Source organism: Pleurodeles waltl, chromosome 3_1 (assembly GCF_031143425.1).
Source record: "Pleurodeles waltl isolate 20211129_DDA chromosome 3_1, aPleWal1.hap1.20221129, whole genome shotgun sequence".
Taxonomy (NCBI): Eukaryota; Metazoa; Chordata; class Amphibia; order Caudata; family Salamandridae; genus Pleurodeles; species Pleurodeles waltl.
This window is the reverse complement of record NC_090440.1, coordinates 1,784,217,807-1,784,236,678: the sequence shown is the minus strand read 5'-3', so window position 1 is coordinate 1,784,236,678 and position 18,872 is coordinate 1,784,217,807. Positions and strand designations below refer to the sequence as shown.

Here is an 18,872-nt window from a genome sequence, read left to right as displayed (position 1 = left end):
ACAAGCTGGTAAGCAGTGTGTCTGTGCTGAGTGAGAGGTCTCCAGGGTGGCATAAGACATGCTGCAGCCCTTAGAGACCTTCCTTGGCATCAGGGCCCTTGGTACTAGAAGTACCAGTTACAAGGGACTTATCTGGATGCCAGGGTCTGCCAATTGTGGATACAAAAGTACAGGTTAGGGAAAGAACACTGGTGCTGGGGCCTGGTTGGCAGGCCTCAGCACACTTTCAATTGTAAACATAGCATCAGCAAAGGCAAAAAGTCAGGGGGCAACCATGCCAAGGAGGCATTTCCTTACACCAATCCTAGACCTCAGAGTAGTGAACACTTTCATCAAATCAGACCACTTCCACATGGTCACACTACAAGAAGTATTGCCATTGCTAAAACTGCACGACTACATGGCAACTTTAGACCTCAAGGATGCTTATTTCCATATACCAATACACCCATCGCACAGGAAATACCTAAGGTTTGTATTCAAAGGAATACATTACCAATTCAAGGTACTGCCTTTCGGATTAACAACCGCACCAAGAGTCTTTACCAAATGTCTAGCAGTAGTCGCAGCACACATAAGAAAGCAGCAAATACATGTGTTCCCATATCTAGACGACTGGCTAATCAAGGCCCATTCGTTCATACAGTGCTCAAATCACACAAATCAGATCATACAAACCCTCTTCAAACTCGGGTTCACCGTCAATTTCACAAAATTCAAAATTCTGCCACGCAAGGTACAACAATACCTGGGAGCCATAATAGACACATCAAAGGGAGTAGCCACTCCAAGTCCACAAAGAATTCAAAATTTCAACACCATCATACAACGCATGTATCCAACACAAAGGATACAGGCAAAGATGGTATTACAACTCCTAGGCATGATGTCATCATGCATAGCCATTGTCCCAAACGCAAGACTGCACATGAGGCCCTTACAACAATGCCTAGCATCACAGTGGTCTCAAGCACAGGGTCACCTTCTAGATCTGGTGTTAATAGACCGCCAAACTTACCTCTCGCTTCTGTGGTGGAACAACATAAATTTAAACAAGGGGCGGCCTTTCCAAGACCCAGTGCCACAATACGTAATAACAACAGATGCTTCCATGACAGGGTGGGGAGCACACCTCGATCAACACAGCATACAAGGACAATGGAACGTACATCAAACAAAACTGCATATCAATCACCTAGAACTTCTAGCAGTTTTTCAAGCACTAAAAGCTTTCCAACCAATAATAGTTCACAAATACATTCTCGTCAAAACAGACAACATGACAACAATGTATTATCTAAACAAGCAGGGAGGGACGCACTCCACGCAGTTAAGCCTGCTAGCACAAAAAATTTGGCATTGGGCAATTCACAACCAAATTCGCCTAATTGCACAGTTTATACCAGGGATACAAAATCAACTCGCAGACAATCTCTCTCGAGATCACCAACAGGTCCACGAATGGGAAATTCACCCCCAAATTCTGAACACTTATTTCAAACTCTGGGGAACACCTCAGATAGACTTGTTTGCGACAAGGGAGAACGCAAAATGCCAAAACTTCGCATCCAGGTACCCACACAAACAATCCCAAAGCAATGCCCTATGGATGAACTGGTCAGGGATATTTGCTTACGCTTTTCCTCCTCTCCCTCTCCTTCCTTACCTGGTAAACAAACTCAGTCAAAGCAAACTCAAACTCATATTGATAGCACCAACTTGGGCAAGGCAACCCTGGTACATAACGCTGCTAGACCTATCAGTGGTACCCTGCATCAAATTGCCCAACAGGCCAGATCTGTTGACACAGCACAACCAAAAGATCAGACACCCAGATCCAGCATCGCTGAATCTAGCAATCTGGCTCCTGAAATCCTAGAATTCGGGCACTTACAACTTACCCAAGAATGTATGGAAGTCATAAAACAAGCAAGAAGGCCATCCACCAGGCACTGCTATGCAAGTAAATGGAAGAGGTTTGTTTGCTACTGCCATATTAATCAAATACAACCATTACACACAACTCCAGAACATGTAGTGGGTTACTTGCTTCACTTACAAAAATCTAACCTAGCTTTCTCTTCCATTAAGATTCACCTTGCAGCAATATCTGCATACCTGCAGACTACCTATTCAACTTCCCTATATAGAATACCAGTCATTAAAGCATTCATGGAGGGCCTTAGGAGAATTATACCACCAAGAACACTACCTGTTCCTTCATGGAACCTAAATGTTGTCCTAACTAGACTTATGGGTCCACCTTTTGAACCCATGCACTCCTGCGACATACAGTTCCTAACCTGGAAGGTGGCATTTCTCATCGCCATTACTTCCCTGAGAAGAGTAAGCGAGATTCAGGCGTTCACTATACAGGAACCTTTTATACAACTACACAAAAATAAACTCGTCCTAAGGACCAATCCTAAATTTTTGCCAAAGGTTATTTCACCGTTCCATCTAAATCAAACAGTGGAACTTCCAGTGTTCTTTCCACAGCCAGATACCGTAGCTGAAAGGGCACTACATACATTAGATGTCAAAAGAGCATTGATGTATTACATTGACAGAACAAAGAACATCAGAAAGACTAAACAACTCTTTATTGCATTTCAAAAACCTCATGCAGGAAACCCAATTTCAAAACAAGGTATAGCCAGATGGATAGTTAAATGCATCCAAATCTGCTACCTTAAAGCTAAACGACAGCTGCCCATTACACCAAGGGCACACTCAACCAGAAAGAAAGGTGCTACCATGGCCTTTCTAGGAAACATCCCAATGCAAGAAATATGTAAGGCAGCCACATGGTCTACGCCTCACACATTCACCAAGCACTACTGTGTAGACGTGTTATCCGCACAACAAGCCACAGTAGGTCAAGCCGTATTAAGGACATTATTTCAAACTACTTCCACTCCTACAGGCTAATCCACCGCTTTTGGGGAAATAACTGCTTACTAGTCTATGCAGAACATGCGTATCTACAGCGACAGATGCCATCGAACTGAAAATGTCACTTACCCAGTGTACATCTGTTCGTGGCATCAGTCGCAGTAGATTCGCATGTGCCCACCCGCCTCCCCGGGAGCCTGTAGCAGTTTGGAAGTTACCTTCACTTATTTATATATGTATCATCTCAACCTTAAATAGGTGCATACTTAGTCACTCCATTGCATGGGCACTATTACTACAATTCAACTCCTACCTCACCCTCTGCGGGGAAAAACAATCGAAGATGGAGTCGACGCCCATGCGCAATGGAGACAAAAGGAGGAGTCACTCGGTCCCGTGACTCGAAAGACTTCTTCGAAGAAAAACAACTTGTAACACTCCGGCCCAACACCAGATGGCGAGCTATTGCAGAACATGCGAATCTACTGCGACTGATGCCACGAACAGATGTACACTGGGTAAGTGACATTTTCAATCTGGACTGTTGAGTCTGCAAGAGGCTCAAGACTTTCACAGGAGCGCCAATTTAAAAATTGAGCATTCTGTTTTGCCCGGGGAGCTTTATTTCTTTGGGCCATCTCGCTCCTGAAGGGGTCGGACTCTGGCAGGATCGAACACTGATTGGCTGCCAACAGCATGAGAAAAATGTTGGTCGCAGCCATTACAGGACTCTGGGATACACTCCCCTATCCTGAATTAAAAAAAAAAAAAAAAAAGTATGTGGGCAGTAAGGGTAGCTTGACCCACTAGACCCCATGGGACGAGTGGTAGGGAACCCACATCTGCATGCCTTTTGAGATGTCATCAATCATAAAAGGTGTCATAGAACATGTTATGGGTTGTAGGAAGTTGGCTCTGTATGTACTATTTCAAAGTAAGAAATAGCATGCACAGAGTCCAAGGGTTCCCCTTAGAGGTAAGATAGTGGCAAAAAGAGATAATTCTATGCTCTATTTTGTGGTAGTGTGGTCGAGCAGTAGGCTTATCAGAGTGTTAAGCATTTGTTGTACACACACAGGCAATAAATGAGGAACACACACTCAAAGATAAATTCCAGGCCAATAGGTTTTTATATAGAAAAATATATTTTCTTAGTTTATTTTAAGAACCACAGGTTCAAGATTTACAATCAATACTTCAAATGAAAGGTACTTCACTTAGGTATCGTAGGAACTTTGAATCAGCAAAATAGCATGTACAGTTTGGGCAAAAATGTCAATAAGCTATTTTAAAACTAGACAGTGCAAATTTCAACAGTTCCTGGGGGAGGTAAGTATTTGTTAGTTTTGCAGGTAAGTAAACCACCTACAGGGTTCAAAGTTGGGTCCAAGGTAGCCCACCGTTGGGGGTTCAGGGCAACCCCAAAGTTACCACACCAGCAGCTCAGGGCCGGTCAGTTGGAGAGGTCAAAGTGGTGCCCAAAACACATAGGCTTCAATGGAGAAGGGGGTGCCCCGGTTCCAGTCTGCCAGCAGGTAAGTACCCGCGTCTTCGGAGGGCAGACCAGGGGGGTTATGTAGGGCACCGGGGTGGGACACATGTCAGCACAAAAAGTACACCCTCAGCGGCACAGGGGCGGCCGGGTGCAGAGTGCAAACAGGCGTCGGGTTTGTAATAGGTTTCAATGGGAGACCCAGGGGTCTCTTCAGCGAAGGAGGCAGGGAAAGGGGGGGGGGGGGGGGTCTCCTCGGGGTAGCCACCACCTGGGCAAGGGAGAGGGCCATCTGGGGATCGCTTCTGCACTGGAGGTTGGATCCTTCAGGTCCTGGGGGCTGCGGGTGCAGTGTCTTTACCAGGCGTTGGGTTCTTTGAAGCAGGCAGTCGCGGTCAGGGGGAGCCTCTGGATTCCCTCTGCAGGCGTCACTGGGGGGGGGGGGCTGAGGGGGGTCAACTCTGGCTACTCACTGGGTCGCAGTCGCCGGGGAGTCCTCCCTGTAGTGTTGGTTCTCCGCAGGTTGAGCCGGGGGCGTCTGGTGCAGAGTGGAAAGTCTCACGCTTCCCGGCGGGAAACGTGTGGTCTTTAAAAGTTGCTTCTTTGTTGCAAAGTTGCAGTCTTTGTGGAACAGGGCCGCTGTCCTCGGGAGCTCTTGGTCCTTTTAGATGCAGGGTAGTCCTCTGAGGCTTCAGAGGTTGCTGGACCCTGGGGGACGCGTTGCTGTTGCAGTTTTTCTTGAAGTGGGAAGACAGGCCGGTAGGGCTGGGGCCAAAGCTGTTGGTGTCTCCGTCTTCTCTGCAGGGCTTCAGGTCAGCAGTCCTTCTTTGTCTTCAGGTTGCAGGAATCTATCTTCCTAGGTTCTGGGGGGCCCTAAATACTCAATTTAGGGGTGTGTTTAGGTCTGGGGGTTAGTAGCCAATGGCTACTAGCCCTGAGGGTGGCTACACCCTCTTTGTGCCTCCTCCCTAAGGGGAGGGGGGCACATCCCTAATCCTATTGGGGGAATCCTCCATCTGCAAGATGAAGAATTTCTAAAAGTCAGTCTCACCTCCGCTCAGGACACCTTAGGGGTTGTCCTGACTGGCCAGTGACTCCTTCTTGTTTTTCTCATTATCTCCTCCGGCCTTGCTGCCAAAAGTGGGGCCGTGGCCGGAGGGGGCGGGCATCTCCACTAGCTGGAATGCCCTGGGGTGCTGTAACAAAGGGGGTGAGCCTCTGAGGCTCACCGCCAGGTGTTACAGCTCCTGTCCGGGGAGGTGAGAAGCACCTCCACCCAGTACAGGCTTTGTTACTAGCCACAGAGTGACAAAGGCACTCTCCCCATGTGGCCAGCAACATGTCTGGTGTGTGGCAGGCTGGCAAAACTAGTCAGCCCACGTTGGAAGTCGGGTATGTTTTCAGGGGGCATCTCTAAGATGCCCTCGGGGGTGTATTTCACAATAAAATGTACACTGGCATCAGTGTGCATTTATTGTGCTGAGAAGTTTGATACCAAACTTCCCAGTTTTCAGTGTAGCCATTATGGTGCTGTGGAGTTCGTGTATGACAGACTCCCAGACCATATACTCTTATGGCTACCCTGCACTTACAATGTCTAAGGTTTTGCTTAGACACTGTAGGGGCATAGTGCTCATGCACCTATGCCCTCACCTATGGCATAGTGCACCCTGCCTTAGGACTGTAGGGCCTGCTAGAGGGGTGACTTATCTATGCCATGGGCAGTGTGAGGTTGGCATGGCAACCTGAGGGGAGTGCCATGTTGACTTAGTCATTTTCTCCCCACCAGCACACACAAGCTGGCAAGCAGTGTGTCTGTGCTGCGTGAGGGGTCCCCAGGGTGGCATAAGACATGCTGCAGCCCTTAGAGACCTTCCCTGGCATCAGGGCCCTTGGTACCAGGGGTACCAGTTACAAGGGAATTACCTGGATGCCAGGGTGTGCCAATTGTGGAGACAAAGGTACAGTTTTAGGGAAAGAACGCTGGGGCCTGGTTAGCAGGCCTCAGCACACTTTCAAATCATAACTTGGCATCAGCAAAGGCAAAAAGTCAGGGGGTAACCATGCCAAGGAGGCATTTCCTTACATGGGTGATCTAATTTGTATGATTATAAACAGTGCAGGGCAGGGGTGCAAGTTATAGATAGCAGAGCTAACTATAACTGGTGAATGTCTGTGTTGTATTTTTAGTATAAAATGGTAATGTTGTCACTGTTAAATTCACCTAACTAAAACGTTACCTTAACCTTTTGGTTTATATATATGTGTGTGTATGAATATATACATGTTTATCTACAGCCACACATGCCATCAAACATGCTCCTCATGCTCTTGACGTCTAGTGTTTGGTCTGGAATGGGTCAAGTTGTTTTTCGTCAAAGAAGAGTTTTGAGTCACAGGATTGAGTGACTCCTCCTGTCAGTGATAGCGTACATGGACATTGACTCCTTTGTTAGATTCTTATCTCTCCTCCATCGGGTTCGGACATGTGTGTCTTTGCTCTATCTTTCTACTCGCTCCAGTTCGAAATCTTTCTATCCGTCTTCTTTTTTGACTGTATTGTATCTCGATTGCGCATTCCTATCTAAGCGTTCTTCTTGAATTGTCAGTCCGGGCACAGACTGTGTGCCCTCCAGGGCGTCTTCGCCCATCTCTGGCCTACCTAACCACACAGCACCGACCATTATGCTGAGCTGATGGAACAAAGGCAGTTTTGTTTCTATCCTGAGTGCTTTGCAAAATGTTTCCCACACCAAAAAACTTCTGGTGTGTATACTGTGTCTCTTACCCGATCACCAGGAAGCTACCTTTGATGCCTGCAACTCTTCCTAGTTGGAGAAGATTCTCTGGGGCCAAAGAGCTTGTCAACTGGAGATGGCGCACAAAACCTCAGATGACACCCTGGACATCTTTCGGGAGGAACACGCCCAGGAGGAATCGGAACAACAGGAGGAGGCCTTTTCAATAAAGGATTCCAACTCCAGCATGCAGTCGAATATCGAAAGCCATGAGGTAACATCTGCTGAACTTGTGAGTACTCTGGACCCTCCTGCCCACCCTAAGACTGTGAAAAAGCCCCTTTTAGAGGTCACAGGACCACCTCCGAAACAGCCAAGACAAAGACATTGTCTTTGGCTTGGACCTCCGGCATCTCAGTCCAAGACATCGCTTCCATCTCGGTCCCACTAAAAACTTTAGTGCCGAAATCCACTGATCTGAAAACCCTGGAGCAGAAAGACTCCTGTAAGTGTTCAGCTGCACCTTCTCCTGTGGAAGCCTTTCTGGGGAATATGGACACTCATCAGTGCCTCCTCCATATTTAGGAGGGTATAGAATGTGTTTTTGATTCCCCCCTGTAAAGATCAAAAGGAAGCTGTCTTTACAAGAAGCTTTGGACACTCCTCCACCTCCAAAGAAGACCAACAAGGAAAAGGCCACCAACAAACCTCCACCTTCTCCACCTCCTCCACCCCTTTTTCTTCTCCTCCACCTCCCTCCTCATTCACCTGCCTCACCTACTGTAGAAGATTATACCCCTCAAGCATCCCCTTTTATATGTTGGGGACATTTGAGTGGGAGACAGCATGACCCGAATCCATGGGACAATTATGACCCTGACCCCATCCTGTCCAATAATCCAGACTTGTACCCGGTCTGCCCCTCACCCACAGAAGGTAGTACTTTGTACCTACCCACAGGGATATCCCATTTCTCCTAATGCTCTTTGGCATGCTTCATCATGCTGAAGAAATGTTCGAGGAGCCTGTTTGCTCTAGGGTTATTACCCCTATAGCAGACAAGAAATATAAGCCTGCTCCCTTTGACCCATTATACATTAGGTCACCGGTCCCTCCAGATTTCATAGTAGCCACCACTGCACGAAAATGTGCCAATAGCCAGGCCACAGGGGACTCTCCTCCTCCTGAGAAGGAGAGTAAGAAAATAGATGCTGCTGGCAAGAGAGTGGCTGCACAGGCAGCTAACCATTGGCATATCGCCAATTCACAAGTGTTAAAGGCTAGATATGACTGCACTCACTTGGATGAAATGGAGGAGCTCCTCTAATTTCGTCCAGAGGAGCACCACAAGAGAGGGCAGCAAATTGTTGCAGAAGGGCAAACAGTAAATAATAATTCTATACGCTGTGCGTTAGACAGCATATATACAGCTGCATGCAGCACCAATACAGGTGTCCCTAATAAGAAGACCCGCGTGGCTCTGATGCTCTGGTTTCAGACCAGAACTACAGCAAGTGGTCCTTAACATGCCCTTTGATAAGGAGCATCCTTTTGGGCCCACAAGTGTATACTACCCTTGAGAAGCTGAAAAAAGACAGATGCAGTTAAGGCCCTGGGTGCTCTACAGTCTCCCAAACAAAGGGGCACTTTTTGTCACCCCAGTTTCAGAGGTGCTTACAAATCCACATTCTCCAAGGTGTCTACTTCAAAAACCAGATACTCTCCACCCTCCTATTCTAGGGGTTTCTATAGGGAGCCCTACAGACCTAAAGAGGCAACAAGGGCAGAGGTAAGAGCACTACCTCCTGAGGTTCTTCCTCAGTCTTCCCCTCCCTCCCATACCCCCGCTCACTTCACACCCCCGCCAGAGGACGGCTTCAATATTTTCATTCAGAATGGGTCAACATCACCACGGACCAATGGGTCGTTTCCATTATTCAACATTGTTATTGTCTGGAGCTCATTACCACTCATCAAAACATTCATCCTCACACTCACAGGCTAACCCAGAAGCACCTCACCCTTCTCAAACAAGACGTTCAATCCCTTCTTCTCAAAGGGGCCGTCAAACCTCTTCCCTTGCAACATCAGGCATCCGGGGCATACTCCCTATACTTCCTTATTCCCTAAAAGGATGGCTCTCTCTGGCCTATTCTGGACCTCAGACCATTAAACCAGTTCATTCTCTTGGAACATTTTCACATGGTTACTTTTCAAGACCATATTCCACTCCTGCAGCAAGACGACTTTGACAGCTCTAGATCTAAAGGACTCCTACTTTCATATTCCTATCCACCTGCACACTGAAAATACCTACGATTTGTTGTTGCAGGCAAACATTACCAATTCAGAGTCCTATTGTTCAGGGACCTGCTTCCCACGCTGTGCTTCACACTCAGTTTATCCAAATACCACCTCTAACCCCTTCAAATACAGCCCTATCTAGGAGCTATTCTCAGTGCAGAGTTGGGGCTAGCATACCCTAACCCAGCCCTCGTTCAGAGTTTTCAGTCTCTTCTCCCCCAACTTCAGGAGAATCGCACATACACATTCAGGACTATTATGCACCTATTAGGGATAATGGCATCCTGCATTGCCTTAGTTCCCCATGCCAGACTCCACATGCGTCCCGTACAGCAGTGTCTGTCTCGTCAGTGGTCTCAGTGATAGGGTCATCTGGAAGATCTAGTGTTGTTAGACCGCAATACTCGCCACTCTCTGCAATGCTGTAACACCGACAACCTATTGAAAGGATGGCCTTTCCTGGACCCTGTGCCTCAGGTCATTCTTACCACAGATGCGTTACTGACCGTTTGTGATGCTCACCTTCAAGACCTCACAGTACAGGGCCTCTGGGGTCTCGGTCACCAATCCCTACATATCAGTTACCTTGAGCTTCAGCAGGTGTTTCTAGCCCTGACAGTATTCCTTCATCACCTGTCTCACAAGTTTGTCTTGTCTGCACATACAAGATGACAGCCGTGTGTTTTCTACAGAAACTATGGGCGGAGGTCATGGTCGTCCCAATTGTCTGAAGTCTCTCAGACAGTATAGAAATGAGCTCTCCACCACCGCATTCACCTGGTGGCAGAGTATCTCCCAGGAACTGATTTCTTTGCAGACCTGCTCAGCAGGATGCAGCAACAAGTCCACAAATGGAAACCCCACCCACAAGTCCTTCAGCCATACTTTGCAAAGTGGGAAACTCCTCAGATTGCATTTTCTGCTGTGGCAAAAAGGTCTACGTGCCCAAGCTTCGACTCCAGGTATCCACCCCCTCTATCCAAGAGCAACGCTCTACTGATAAATTGATCAGAGATATTTGCTTGCACTTTTTCACCTCTCCCGCTCATTTCATTTCTGGTTTGGAGGTTCAGGCAAATATCTCTCACCATGATCCATATAGCTCCCATCAGCCATGGTTCACCACACTTCTCCCCCCATGAGAAGATTCCCAACAGGCCGGACTGTCTCCCTCAAAATGAAGGACAAATCAGACATCCAGACCTAAGGCCACTCAACCTTGCAATATGGCTCCTGAAGTGATCTAATTTGGTTACTTAGGATTGCCTGCGGAAAGCATGGACATTCTCAGGGAAGCCCGCAGACCCACAACTAGAGCTGAAAAGGAACACGTCCGAACCCGATGGCGGAAAAAAAACAATCTAACAATGGAGTCGACGCCAATGCGCAATGGAACCAAAGTAGGAGGAGTCCCTCGGTCTCGTGACTCGAAAAGACTTCTTCGAAGAAAAACAACTTGTAACACTCCGACCCAACACCAGACGGCGGACTATGCACAGCATGTGAATCTGCAGCGACTAATGCCACGAACAGATGTACACTGGGTAAGTGACATTTTCCGTATGCTACTGCCCACCCAAACATATATTGACTCCTTTAAAGCTACTGTTAAAGACCTAATTTATTATTTGCTCCATTTACAAAAAAGCAAATGTAGCTTTCACTTTTATTCGCCTACATCTTGCAGATATAGCTGCATATCTGCAGAACAGACAACATAGTTCATTGTTCAGAGTCCCAGTAATTAAAACAAAAAGTGAAGCCCTTGAAAGGGTTATTCCACCTAGGCTTTCTCCTGTACAATCCTGGACTCTCAATATCCTGCTTACCAGACTCAGGGGGTCCTCCGTTTGAGGCTTTCTTAGTTGCCATCACATCACTCAGGTGTGTCGGTGAGCTCCAGACCCCAACATTGGAAGAACCTTTTTTTTCCCAAATTCATAGAGACAAGGTAGTCCTTTGAACAAACCCAAAGTTCTTTCCTAAAGTGGTTTCACAATTCCATATAAACAAATCCATTGAGCTACCAGTTTTGTTTCAGCAGCCTGATTGTTGCGGAAAGAGCTCTTCACACTCTTGATGTTAAACGAGCATTTGTTTTACATTGACAGAACCCAAGACTTTAAGGAAGCAAAACTTCTCTTTGTAGCCTTTTCACTACCTCACAAGGGCAGTCCAATATCCAAAAACAGTATAGCGAGATGGATAGATAAGTGTATATAGACTTGCTGTGCTAAAGCAAAGAGACAGCTACCTGTTACTTCTAGAGCACATTCTACTAGGATAAAAAGGTGCCACTGTGGCTTTCCATATGCCTGACATTTGTATGGCATCTACATGGTCTACAGCACATACATTTACAAAGCATTACTGTGTGGATGTACTAGCATGTCAGCAAGCCACTCTAGGTCAAGCTGTGCTGCAAACACTTTTCCTGTCAACTGCGACTCCCACAGGCAAGCCACCGCATTTATGGAGATAATGCTTTACAGTCTATGCAAAGCATGTGTATCTACAGCAACACATGCCATCAAACTGAAAATGTTACTTACCCAGTAATCATCTGTCCGTGGCATTCAGTGCTGTAGATTCACGTGCACTCTTTTTCCTCCTCGGACACCTGTGGCCTTTCCAGTTACATTAGATTTTTACATATATAGCTATATTTATATGGACCTTTTTCTCCATACTTCTTCTAAACTACTTTTCCTACTCGCCTGCCGGAAAACAATCTAACAAAGGAATTGTTATCATTGTTGTCATGGTGTCATCAGGCAGAACCAGGAGGAGTCTCTTACTGGAGAAACAGACAGCCAAAACGTGCAAGGCCAGAGAGGGGGGGAGGGGGAGTATATCGACACAGGGCACTGGGCACAAACGATTAGCTAGTAACAACCCATTTTTGTATTTTTGAGTTGAGGTTGTTGTCATCAAGTTGGAAATCACTAAAATTACACATTTTACATTGTGCCTTAAATAAAATGCCTCAAAGCATGAAGGGAGATATTCACTTTTGTAAGGACAGTCAGCAGGAAACGTTTGATACAGAGTATTAGTGCCAGCCAGCTACACAGCGGTTTGTAGACTTTATTCAGTGCGTATCGCGCAAGAAAGTTACAACCTCCTTTGCTTCTTACATTGAGGTATTCATCCAATCTAGTGGAATAAGAGGGGGCGGGGCTTGGAAGGGCCATACTCACCATTAACTAAAAATTGGCAAATACCTTGGACTGCATTGAAAACATTTAGGAATGTCTTCCTGCTGATTCAGGAATGCGTTTCGTCCCAGGTGTTCACATTCCCCCTTTTTGCATGTCTGAAGGTAGAAACGCTGACTAAAGGTGCCACAGCAACCCAGACGTGCTCTCCCTCCGCTCACCTCCCTATAAACAAACGGTCCCTCGCAGCCACTTTTCACATTCTTGGGTGACGCGGCCAGCGATACTTCCTAGCCCAATTTCTCAAAACTGTTTCCCAAATCACCTATGTAGGCCTTAGATACTTCTTAGCTGAACAAAAACCACACTATCAGATTCATGATCTCCGCTCCCCACTGAAGAGGCACGAATGAAGTAATTTGTGGCTGTCCGAGAGTCCAGTGTAGTGCACGCTTCGCCTAGCACACTGAGTGGATGGAAAACACTGTGCCCACTCGCGCGCATCTTAGAAGCTGTGGTTAGGACCATGTTTCCATAAGAAAAGCATTTTTTGGTTTGCTAATAACATGACGCGGTTTGACAAAACTTTCCAAAAATAATTGTCATCTGTCTTAACCCCTACCTGGAAAGTTTCGAGGTGATCTGTCAAGTAGGGGCTGAGAAAGATGGGATTCCCAAAACGTCTTTTTCCCCATGCAGCTTTTCATAGCAAAATTAAACAACAATGGTGCTCTTGTGTGTATTGCTTATAACAAAATTTCACTACTGTTTTACTAATTTTAGCATTACCATTTTTAGCTCTGCTGCTTATTCCAATTTACTATATTTCCTATCTATCTGTCTAGCTATCTCTTTGCAGCTCCAGTCGGTGCAGTGCTATATCTTTGCATCATTACTTTGTCTTTGCAACACTATCTATACAACCCTCTCTCTGTCTTTGCAACACTGTCTATCTATACAACAGTCTTTCTGTGCAGCTCTTATCTATCTTTTTTATTTTCCTGTCTGTCTCTGCAGCACTAGCTACACAACCCTTTCCATCTATTTATCTGTCTTTGCAACATTATTGGTCTGTTTAACCCCCTCTATATTTCTGTATTTGCAACACTATCCCTGCAAGCCTATATTTCTAATCAGTCTCTGCAAGCTTCTTTATTCGTAAGAATGTTTTACAAACATATTACAAAAAGCATTAGGAAAGGCAGGAGGATGGCAGCAAAGGCTTGACCAATTGGCTTATTTAAGCCTCATGTTAGCCAAGATCTTTTGCTTTTACTACAATTACAGGTACAACATAGGTACTTAGAGATTTTCAGCCAGGCTTCGTCCATTAGCCTTTTGTGTAATTGACTTGGAGCATACCCATGCAAATTAGTCCCCCTCAGGGCCAACGACTACCATGGTAACATGTTTTTTTATTTTTTTTATTTAAACCATTAAAATATTTTTGACTTTAGCCAATGCTTTGTTTTTGATCTATGATGTCTCGGCTGTCTCCCCAACAATAAGGTTTTACAGAAAACATGAACAACCAAACCAGCATTGCCAAAGCAAAAAGGCTGGCAGCTAATGCCAGACCTGTTGGCTTTGCTAATGCTGGTTGTGATTTGGTGTAAATGTATTCAATAGTTTTTAAGAAATTATCATAATTTATATATAATTCACACATTGGAGGATCCGCAGATCTAAGAGATCAAAAGATATGGTGTGATAGGATGCCACCAAATCAACAAAGATCTGGCTGCAGCCGTTTTGAGACTTGGGGACCTAGTTCCCTGTCCTGAAAAAATACATATTTGAGATCAGGGTAGAAATACCCTGTCCTCCTGGGCCTGGTTAACACAGGTCGCCCCCACTCCCCTTTTGTTAATGCAAGCCCTCCTGCGTTGGGACAGGGCCCTGGTGTCAGCGCTTTTATTTTTTAGAGGAGAGAGCTCTTCGTCCCTGGATCCCTCATCCTCCAGAACCACTTCTCTGTCTCCTGGTAGTGTTTTTTATAAAATTGCAAGGGTTTTTCCCTCCTCCTCTGTGATGGTGTGTGGCCCCCTGCCCTAGCTTCTTTAAGGCTCCAGGAACTGCATTCCCCTACCCCCGGGCTTTTTCGGGGGCAGGGGGATCGAGCACCCCTGCCCCCAAGCTGTGGGTTGGGCCCGACACTATTGCAGTGTCCCAGGCACCCCATCCCCTAGGATGGGGGACACTGGTGTTTCTGCAGGAAATATAATCATTATTCCCTGCTCTCACTCTCCGGGGCAGGAACCACAACTTTGCCCTTGTGGAAGAATGCAGGGAGTGCTGCAGCCCATCAGCAACATAAAAAAAAAATCAAGTCTCCTGAGCCATTGCCTTCAAGACCCAGGGACAGTTTTCCATATGTTTTTTATAGCACTCTGAGCTGGTGCTGTACGCTCGTCAGATTGGAGTGCAAGGATCTCTTGTGGTTGATTCTATGGCTACGTTTTGTGGCCTGAAAAATGTTTAAGAAGACTCTATTTTAATATTTGAAAATACCTTATTAAAAATATTTTAAGATAGTCACTTTTAATAACCTTTACTCTATGTGAATTCATAAAATATACAATATAGTTATTGGTGACTTTTTGACAAAGCTAACAAGAACTGCTTTACATGTGCTGTGTTGACCCTTTGAAAAAGTCTATAGGTGCAACAGCTTTTACATTTTGAGCCTTTGACACAGCCAGTAGGTATTCCTTACTTAAAACAGAATGGTTCATATTGTTAAATGACTTAGCCAACCATGTGTGGCGATGACTTAGCCAGACGTGTGGTGAGGGAATTTGAAGTGACGACATAGGAATTGTAGGACTACATTCAGATAGATAGTGGGCTTAGGAAAGGAATTTGCAGATGTCCACAGGGGAATTAATGGAAATAAGCTACTCTAGTGGGTTGGTTTAGCCAGGCCTTGCTCCTTTTGGAGGAAAATCATCCATCATGGAATGTTAAAGTACAGTGCTTTATGGGACAAGAAGATGCCACACTTTAGAGGAAGTTCGTCACGCTTCTGGGTGGCACCCTGCAGCTCATTGGACAAGGATACCCACTGACTGCCCCCTAAGATGATTGAATAAAAGTGTCTGATCTGCATTTGCAATTCAGATCTGCTTGAAACTGCAATAATAAGGATTGCCCTCCTGGAGCCCTGGTCTGCAACCCAGAGGACTGCACACTGAAGTTCTGCTCCTGTTGCACAATGGAATAAGAGCCCAAATGACTTTGCCTTGCTTTAAAAAGGACTTTGGAGTGGACTCCTTCAAAGCAACAGGTGAACAGAGCTTACCTGCCCCAACTTTCACAAACGTCCTCAGCCCCGCGTGCATCCACTGGACTTTTAAGGATTTGGCCAGGTGCATTGTGTGAATTGTGGTCCTAAACTTCCAAGGACCATCTCAGAACTTGTAGACCCTTCGATGTGTGTTTTGGACACTCTGAACCCTCAAGAGGAACTTCAGGAAGAGGTTCCAGAAGTTTGGAGAATTTTGGAGCCGCTTTTGGAAGACGCTCCAAAAGTGGCCCGACTCGCAGTTGTGAGTAAAGCCAACTACGTTCAACTGCAACCTGGCCAGGATTTCAGGTTCATCCCATTGGAGCACCAGACTTCCAGGATTTGACCGCGGCCTCGCAGAAAAGCAGTCTAATAATCTTGCAGTGGAATCAGCTTGCTGAGGGAGGACCGCACGATATTGAGAGAGAAAAGATCCAGAAAAGTTTCCAAGTGTAAAGGTAACATTTTGACCAATGCCTCCTGCTTAGTATATCCGAGCAGGGCTCCGTCAAGGTCGGCCTCAAACTCCGACTTTGTCCTGGTCAAATGCTACCAGATAACTCTATTGATTTCTAAGCACTTTTTTTTTAATTTAATCTTTATAAATTCATAACTCAGTTTCTCTATTTTGGATTTGTCCTTTTGGTGTCATTTTAGAGATAAAAAACATTTATTATTTTTATAAACTGGTGTGGGATTTTTATTGTGTGCTGTATCTTACTTACTGTATTGGTGTATTTAAATGCTTTACATACCTGCTTCCTAAGATAAGCCTGCCTGCTTGTTGCCAAGCTTCCAGGGGTTGAGCCAGGGACTAATGTTTTGAGACCTTGACTGGACCTAACTCTGTCTGGAGGCATTATTGCTAGTTGTGGGTGCGTACTTGCCTCTACTAATAACCAGCCTCCAACATTTAGGTAAGCTAAATATCCTGCAAATGATTATTCACCATGAGTTCTGGGAAATAATTATTAGTTAGACATCTTTTCTATAAAATACGAGCTCTGAAACCACTGGCAAACTTTCTTACTCATGTAATGAACAAAAACGTGGGACCTACTCATAATTTCCTGCTTCTTTTCTTGTTTGTGTGTGTGTGTGTGTGTGTGTGTGTGTGTGTGTATATATATATAAATATATGTGTGTGTGTTGAGATATATATATATATGTGTGTGTGTGTGTGTATATATATGTATATAGCTGTTTAATATAAAAGGAGTACTGGGCCTCTAATCTTGTTTTTTTCTTTTTTTCATTCCAACAGGTCTCCTTTGAATTCCGGTCATTAATACACTCTCAACTAGCTACAGTTTTTTTTGATGAGGTTGTTAAGCAGATGGTTGCAGCCTTTGAAAGAAGAGCATCCAAACTCTATGGCCCAGAGACTGTAATCCCACGTGAATTAATGCACCACGAAGTGCACCACACGTGAAAGCTTGATCAAAAGCTGAACCTAACTGTCTTTATCACAAACTTGTCTAAATACTGTATTTATATGAAGTTGTTTTTCTTTAGATGTTTATACACCTTTTGGGGATTACTTTTTATATGATTATAGTTTGTGTATAGCTTATCAATGGTTGAGAAAACCAAGTACATGCGCAAATACATTATGCAACCTGTACATAAATATTTTAGATTATGCATTTCACATGTTTTATGTTACATAACTGCATTGGCGTTGCACATGCAGTTGTAAAATGGTGGCAGCTACTGCGAGTTAAGACATAGCACGAAAATCTCCGCTCTTCAATTTTGCCAAATTTAAAGTTTGGCTGATCACTTGAATTCTTCCAAGAAACTCACTGCCTGTGTTACAAGTAACTGTGTAATATTTATCGAAACCATGTTCCCTACTAGATAATGTACTGATTTATGATATGTATTATACATTTTAAGTTATTAGAGTTTAGATTCTTAAAAATATCTTATTTATTTTCTGTTTGTTTGGTGTGTGTTTGGTAATTAATGCAAGACGACAAGTGAGCAGTGAACCATCAGAAGAACGGAAGTTTACGGATACACATCTCTACTCCTGTTATGCACTGACATGCCCCTGGGTCCTCTGAAGGAACGACTGTAGTTCACTAATCCCCACGATTAGTAGTTATGCTAGACGGTCAGAGTACCTTCGTGTGGGAGTATGATGGATGGCGAAAAATGCCCCCAGGGTTTATTGAGAAAAAACTCGTACTGTGAAACAAAGCATCCCACTAAGACTGACAAGTAAATTTTACATCTGTACTTTAAGTTTTTTTTTCGTTTTTTTTTTTTAAACGTATTTACTTTATATAACATGATTTTACAGTTTTCCAACGTGATGGCCCTCCTGTGTTGCAGCTGAAAGGGGGTTACATATGCAATAAACAGGCATCTTTTGTCAAAGTAATGCTTCTTTCCAAAGGCAGCCTTTTGATTTGCCCAGCCTTCCTTTATTTTCTCTTGTGATAGGCCTGCACGTTTTGTGAGTACTTCTTTTCCATGTGATCTATCATAGTGAGCATATTTCATGGTATGGAAGCAGTTAATTAGTAGTGGTCCAGAGCTTCCGCCAAAACATTGGTGCTTATCGTCTGAAATTAAAGGGAAGGGTAGTGTGCTGTCAATTAACTTGAATTAGTCAATTTGTTTTATGTGGACTGTTTGTTTTTTATTGCGTACACTAGATTTCAAACTTTCTAAACTATTTGTGTGAGCCAAACCTTTTTCATCAAATATTTTATATCACCCACAAAATATAAAGATTTTTGTGAGTATTTTTAAAGCAATAAATTCATTTAGAAGCATATTTACGGTATTATTTTCTCTTAGATCCATAGGTGTTTTTCTTTTTCTCGTGAAATGTTTTTGTTTTTTCTATTCTAGACTGGTGCTCTCTGATTATGTGAATTGTAGTCCTAATGCTATGATTGTTTTACTATTTCTTTTGTTTGTTCGAAGTAACGTTGAGAATCAACCACGTTTTTATGCTTTTTGATCAGTGTTAACTGCCACACTGC

The 18,872-nt window shown here is 44.6% G+C and overlaps 1 protein-coding gene across 1 annotated transcript in view; it reads left to right on the top strand.

The window, feature by feature from the left end:
* Positions 1-18,661, top strand: part of COQ10B (coenzyme Q10B) — a 113,502-nt gene extending 94,841 nt beyond the window's left edge. Inside the window, exon 5 of the mRNA XM_069225829.1 lies at positions 17,138-18,661. Coding sequence (XP_069081930.1) covers positions 17,138-17,305 — 168 coding nt within the window. The 3' untranslated portion in view covers positions 17,306-18,661. The remainder of the gene's footprint in view (positions 1-17,137) is intronic.
* The last annotated feature ends 211 nt before the right edge of the window (positions 18,662-18,872 follow it).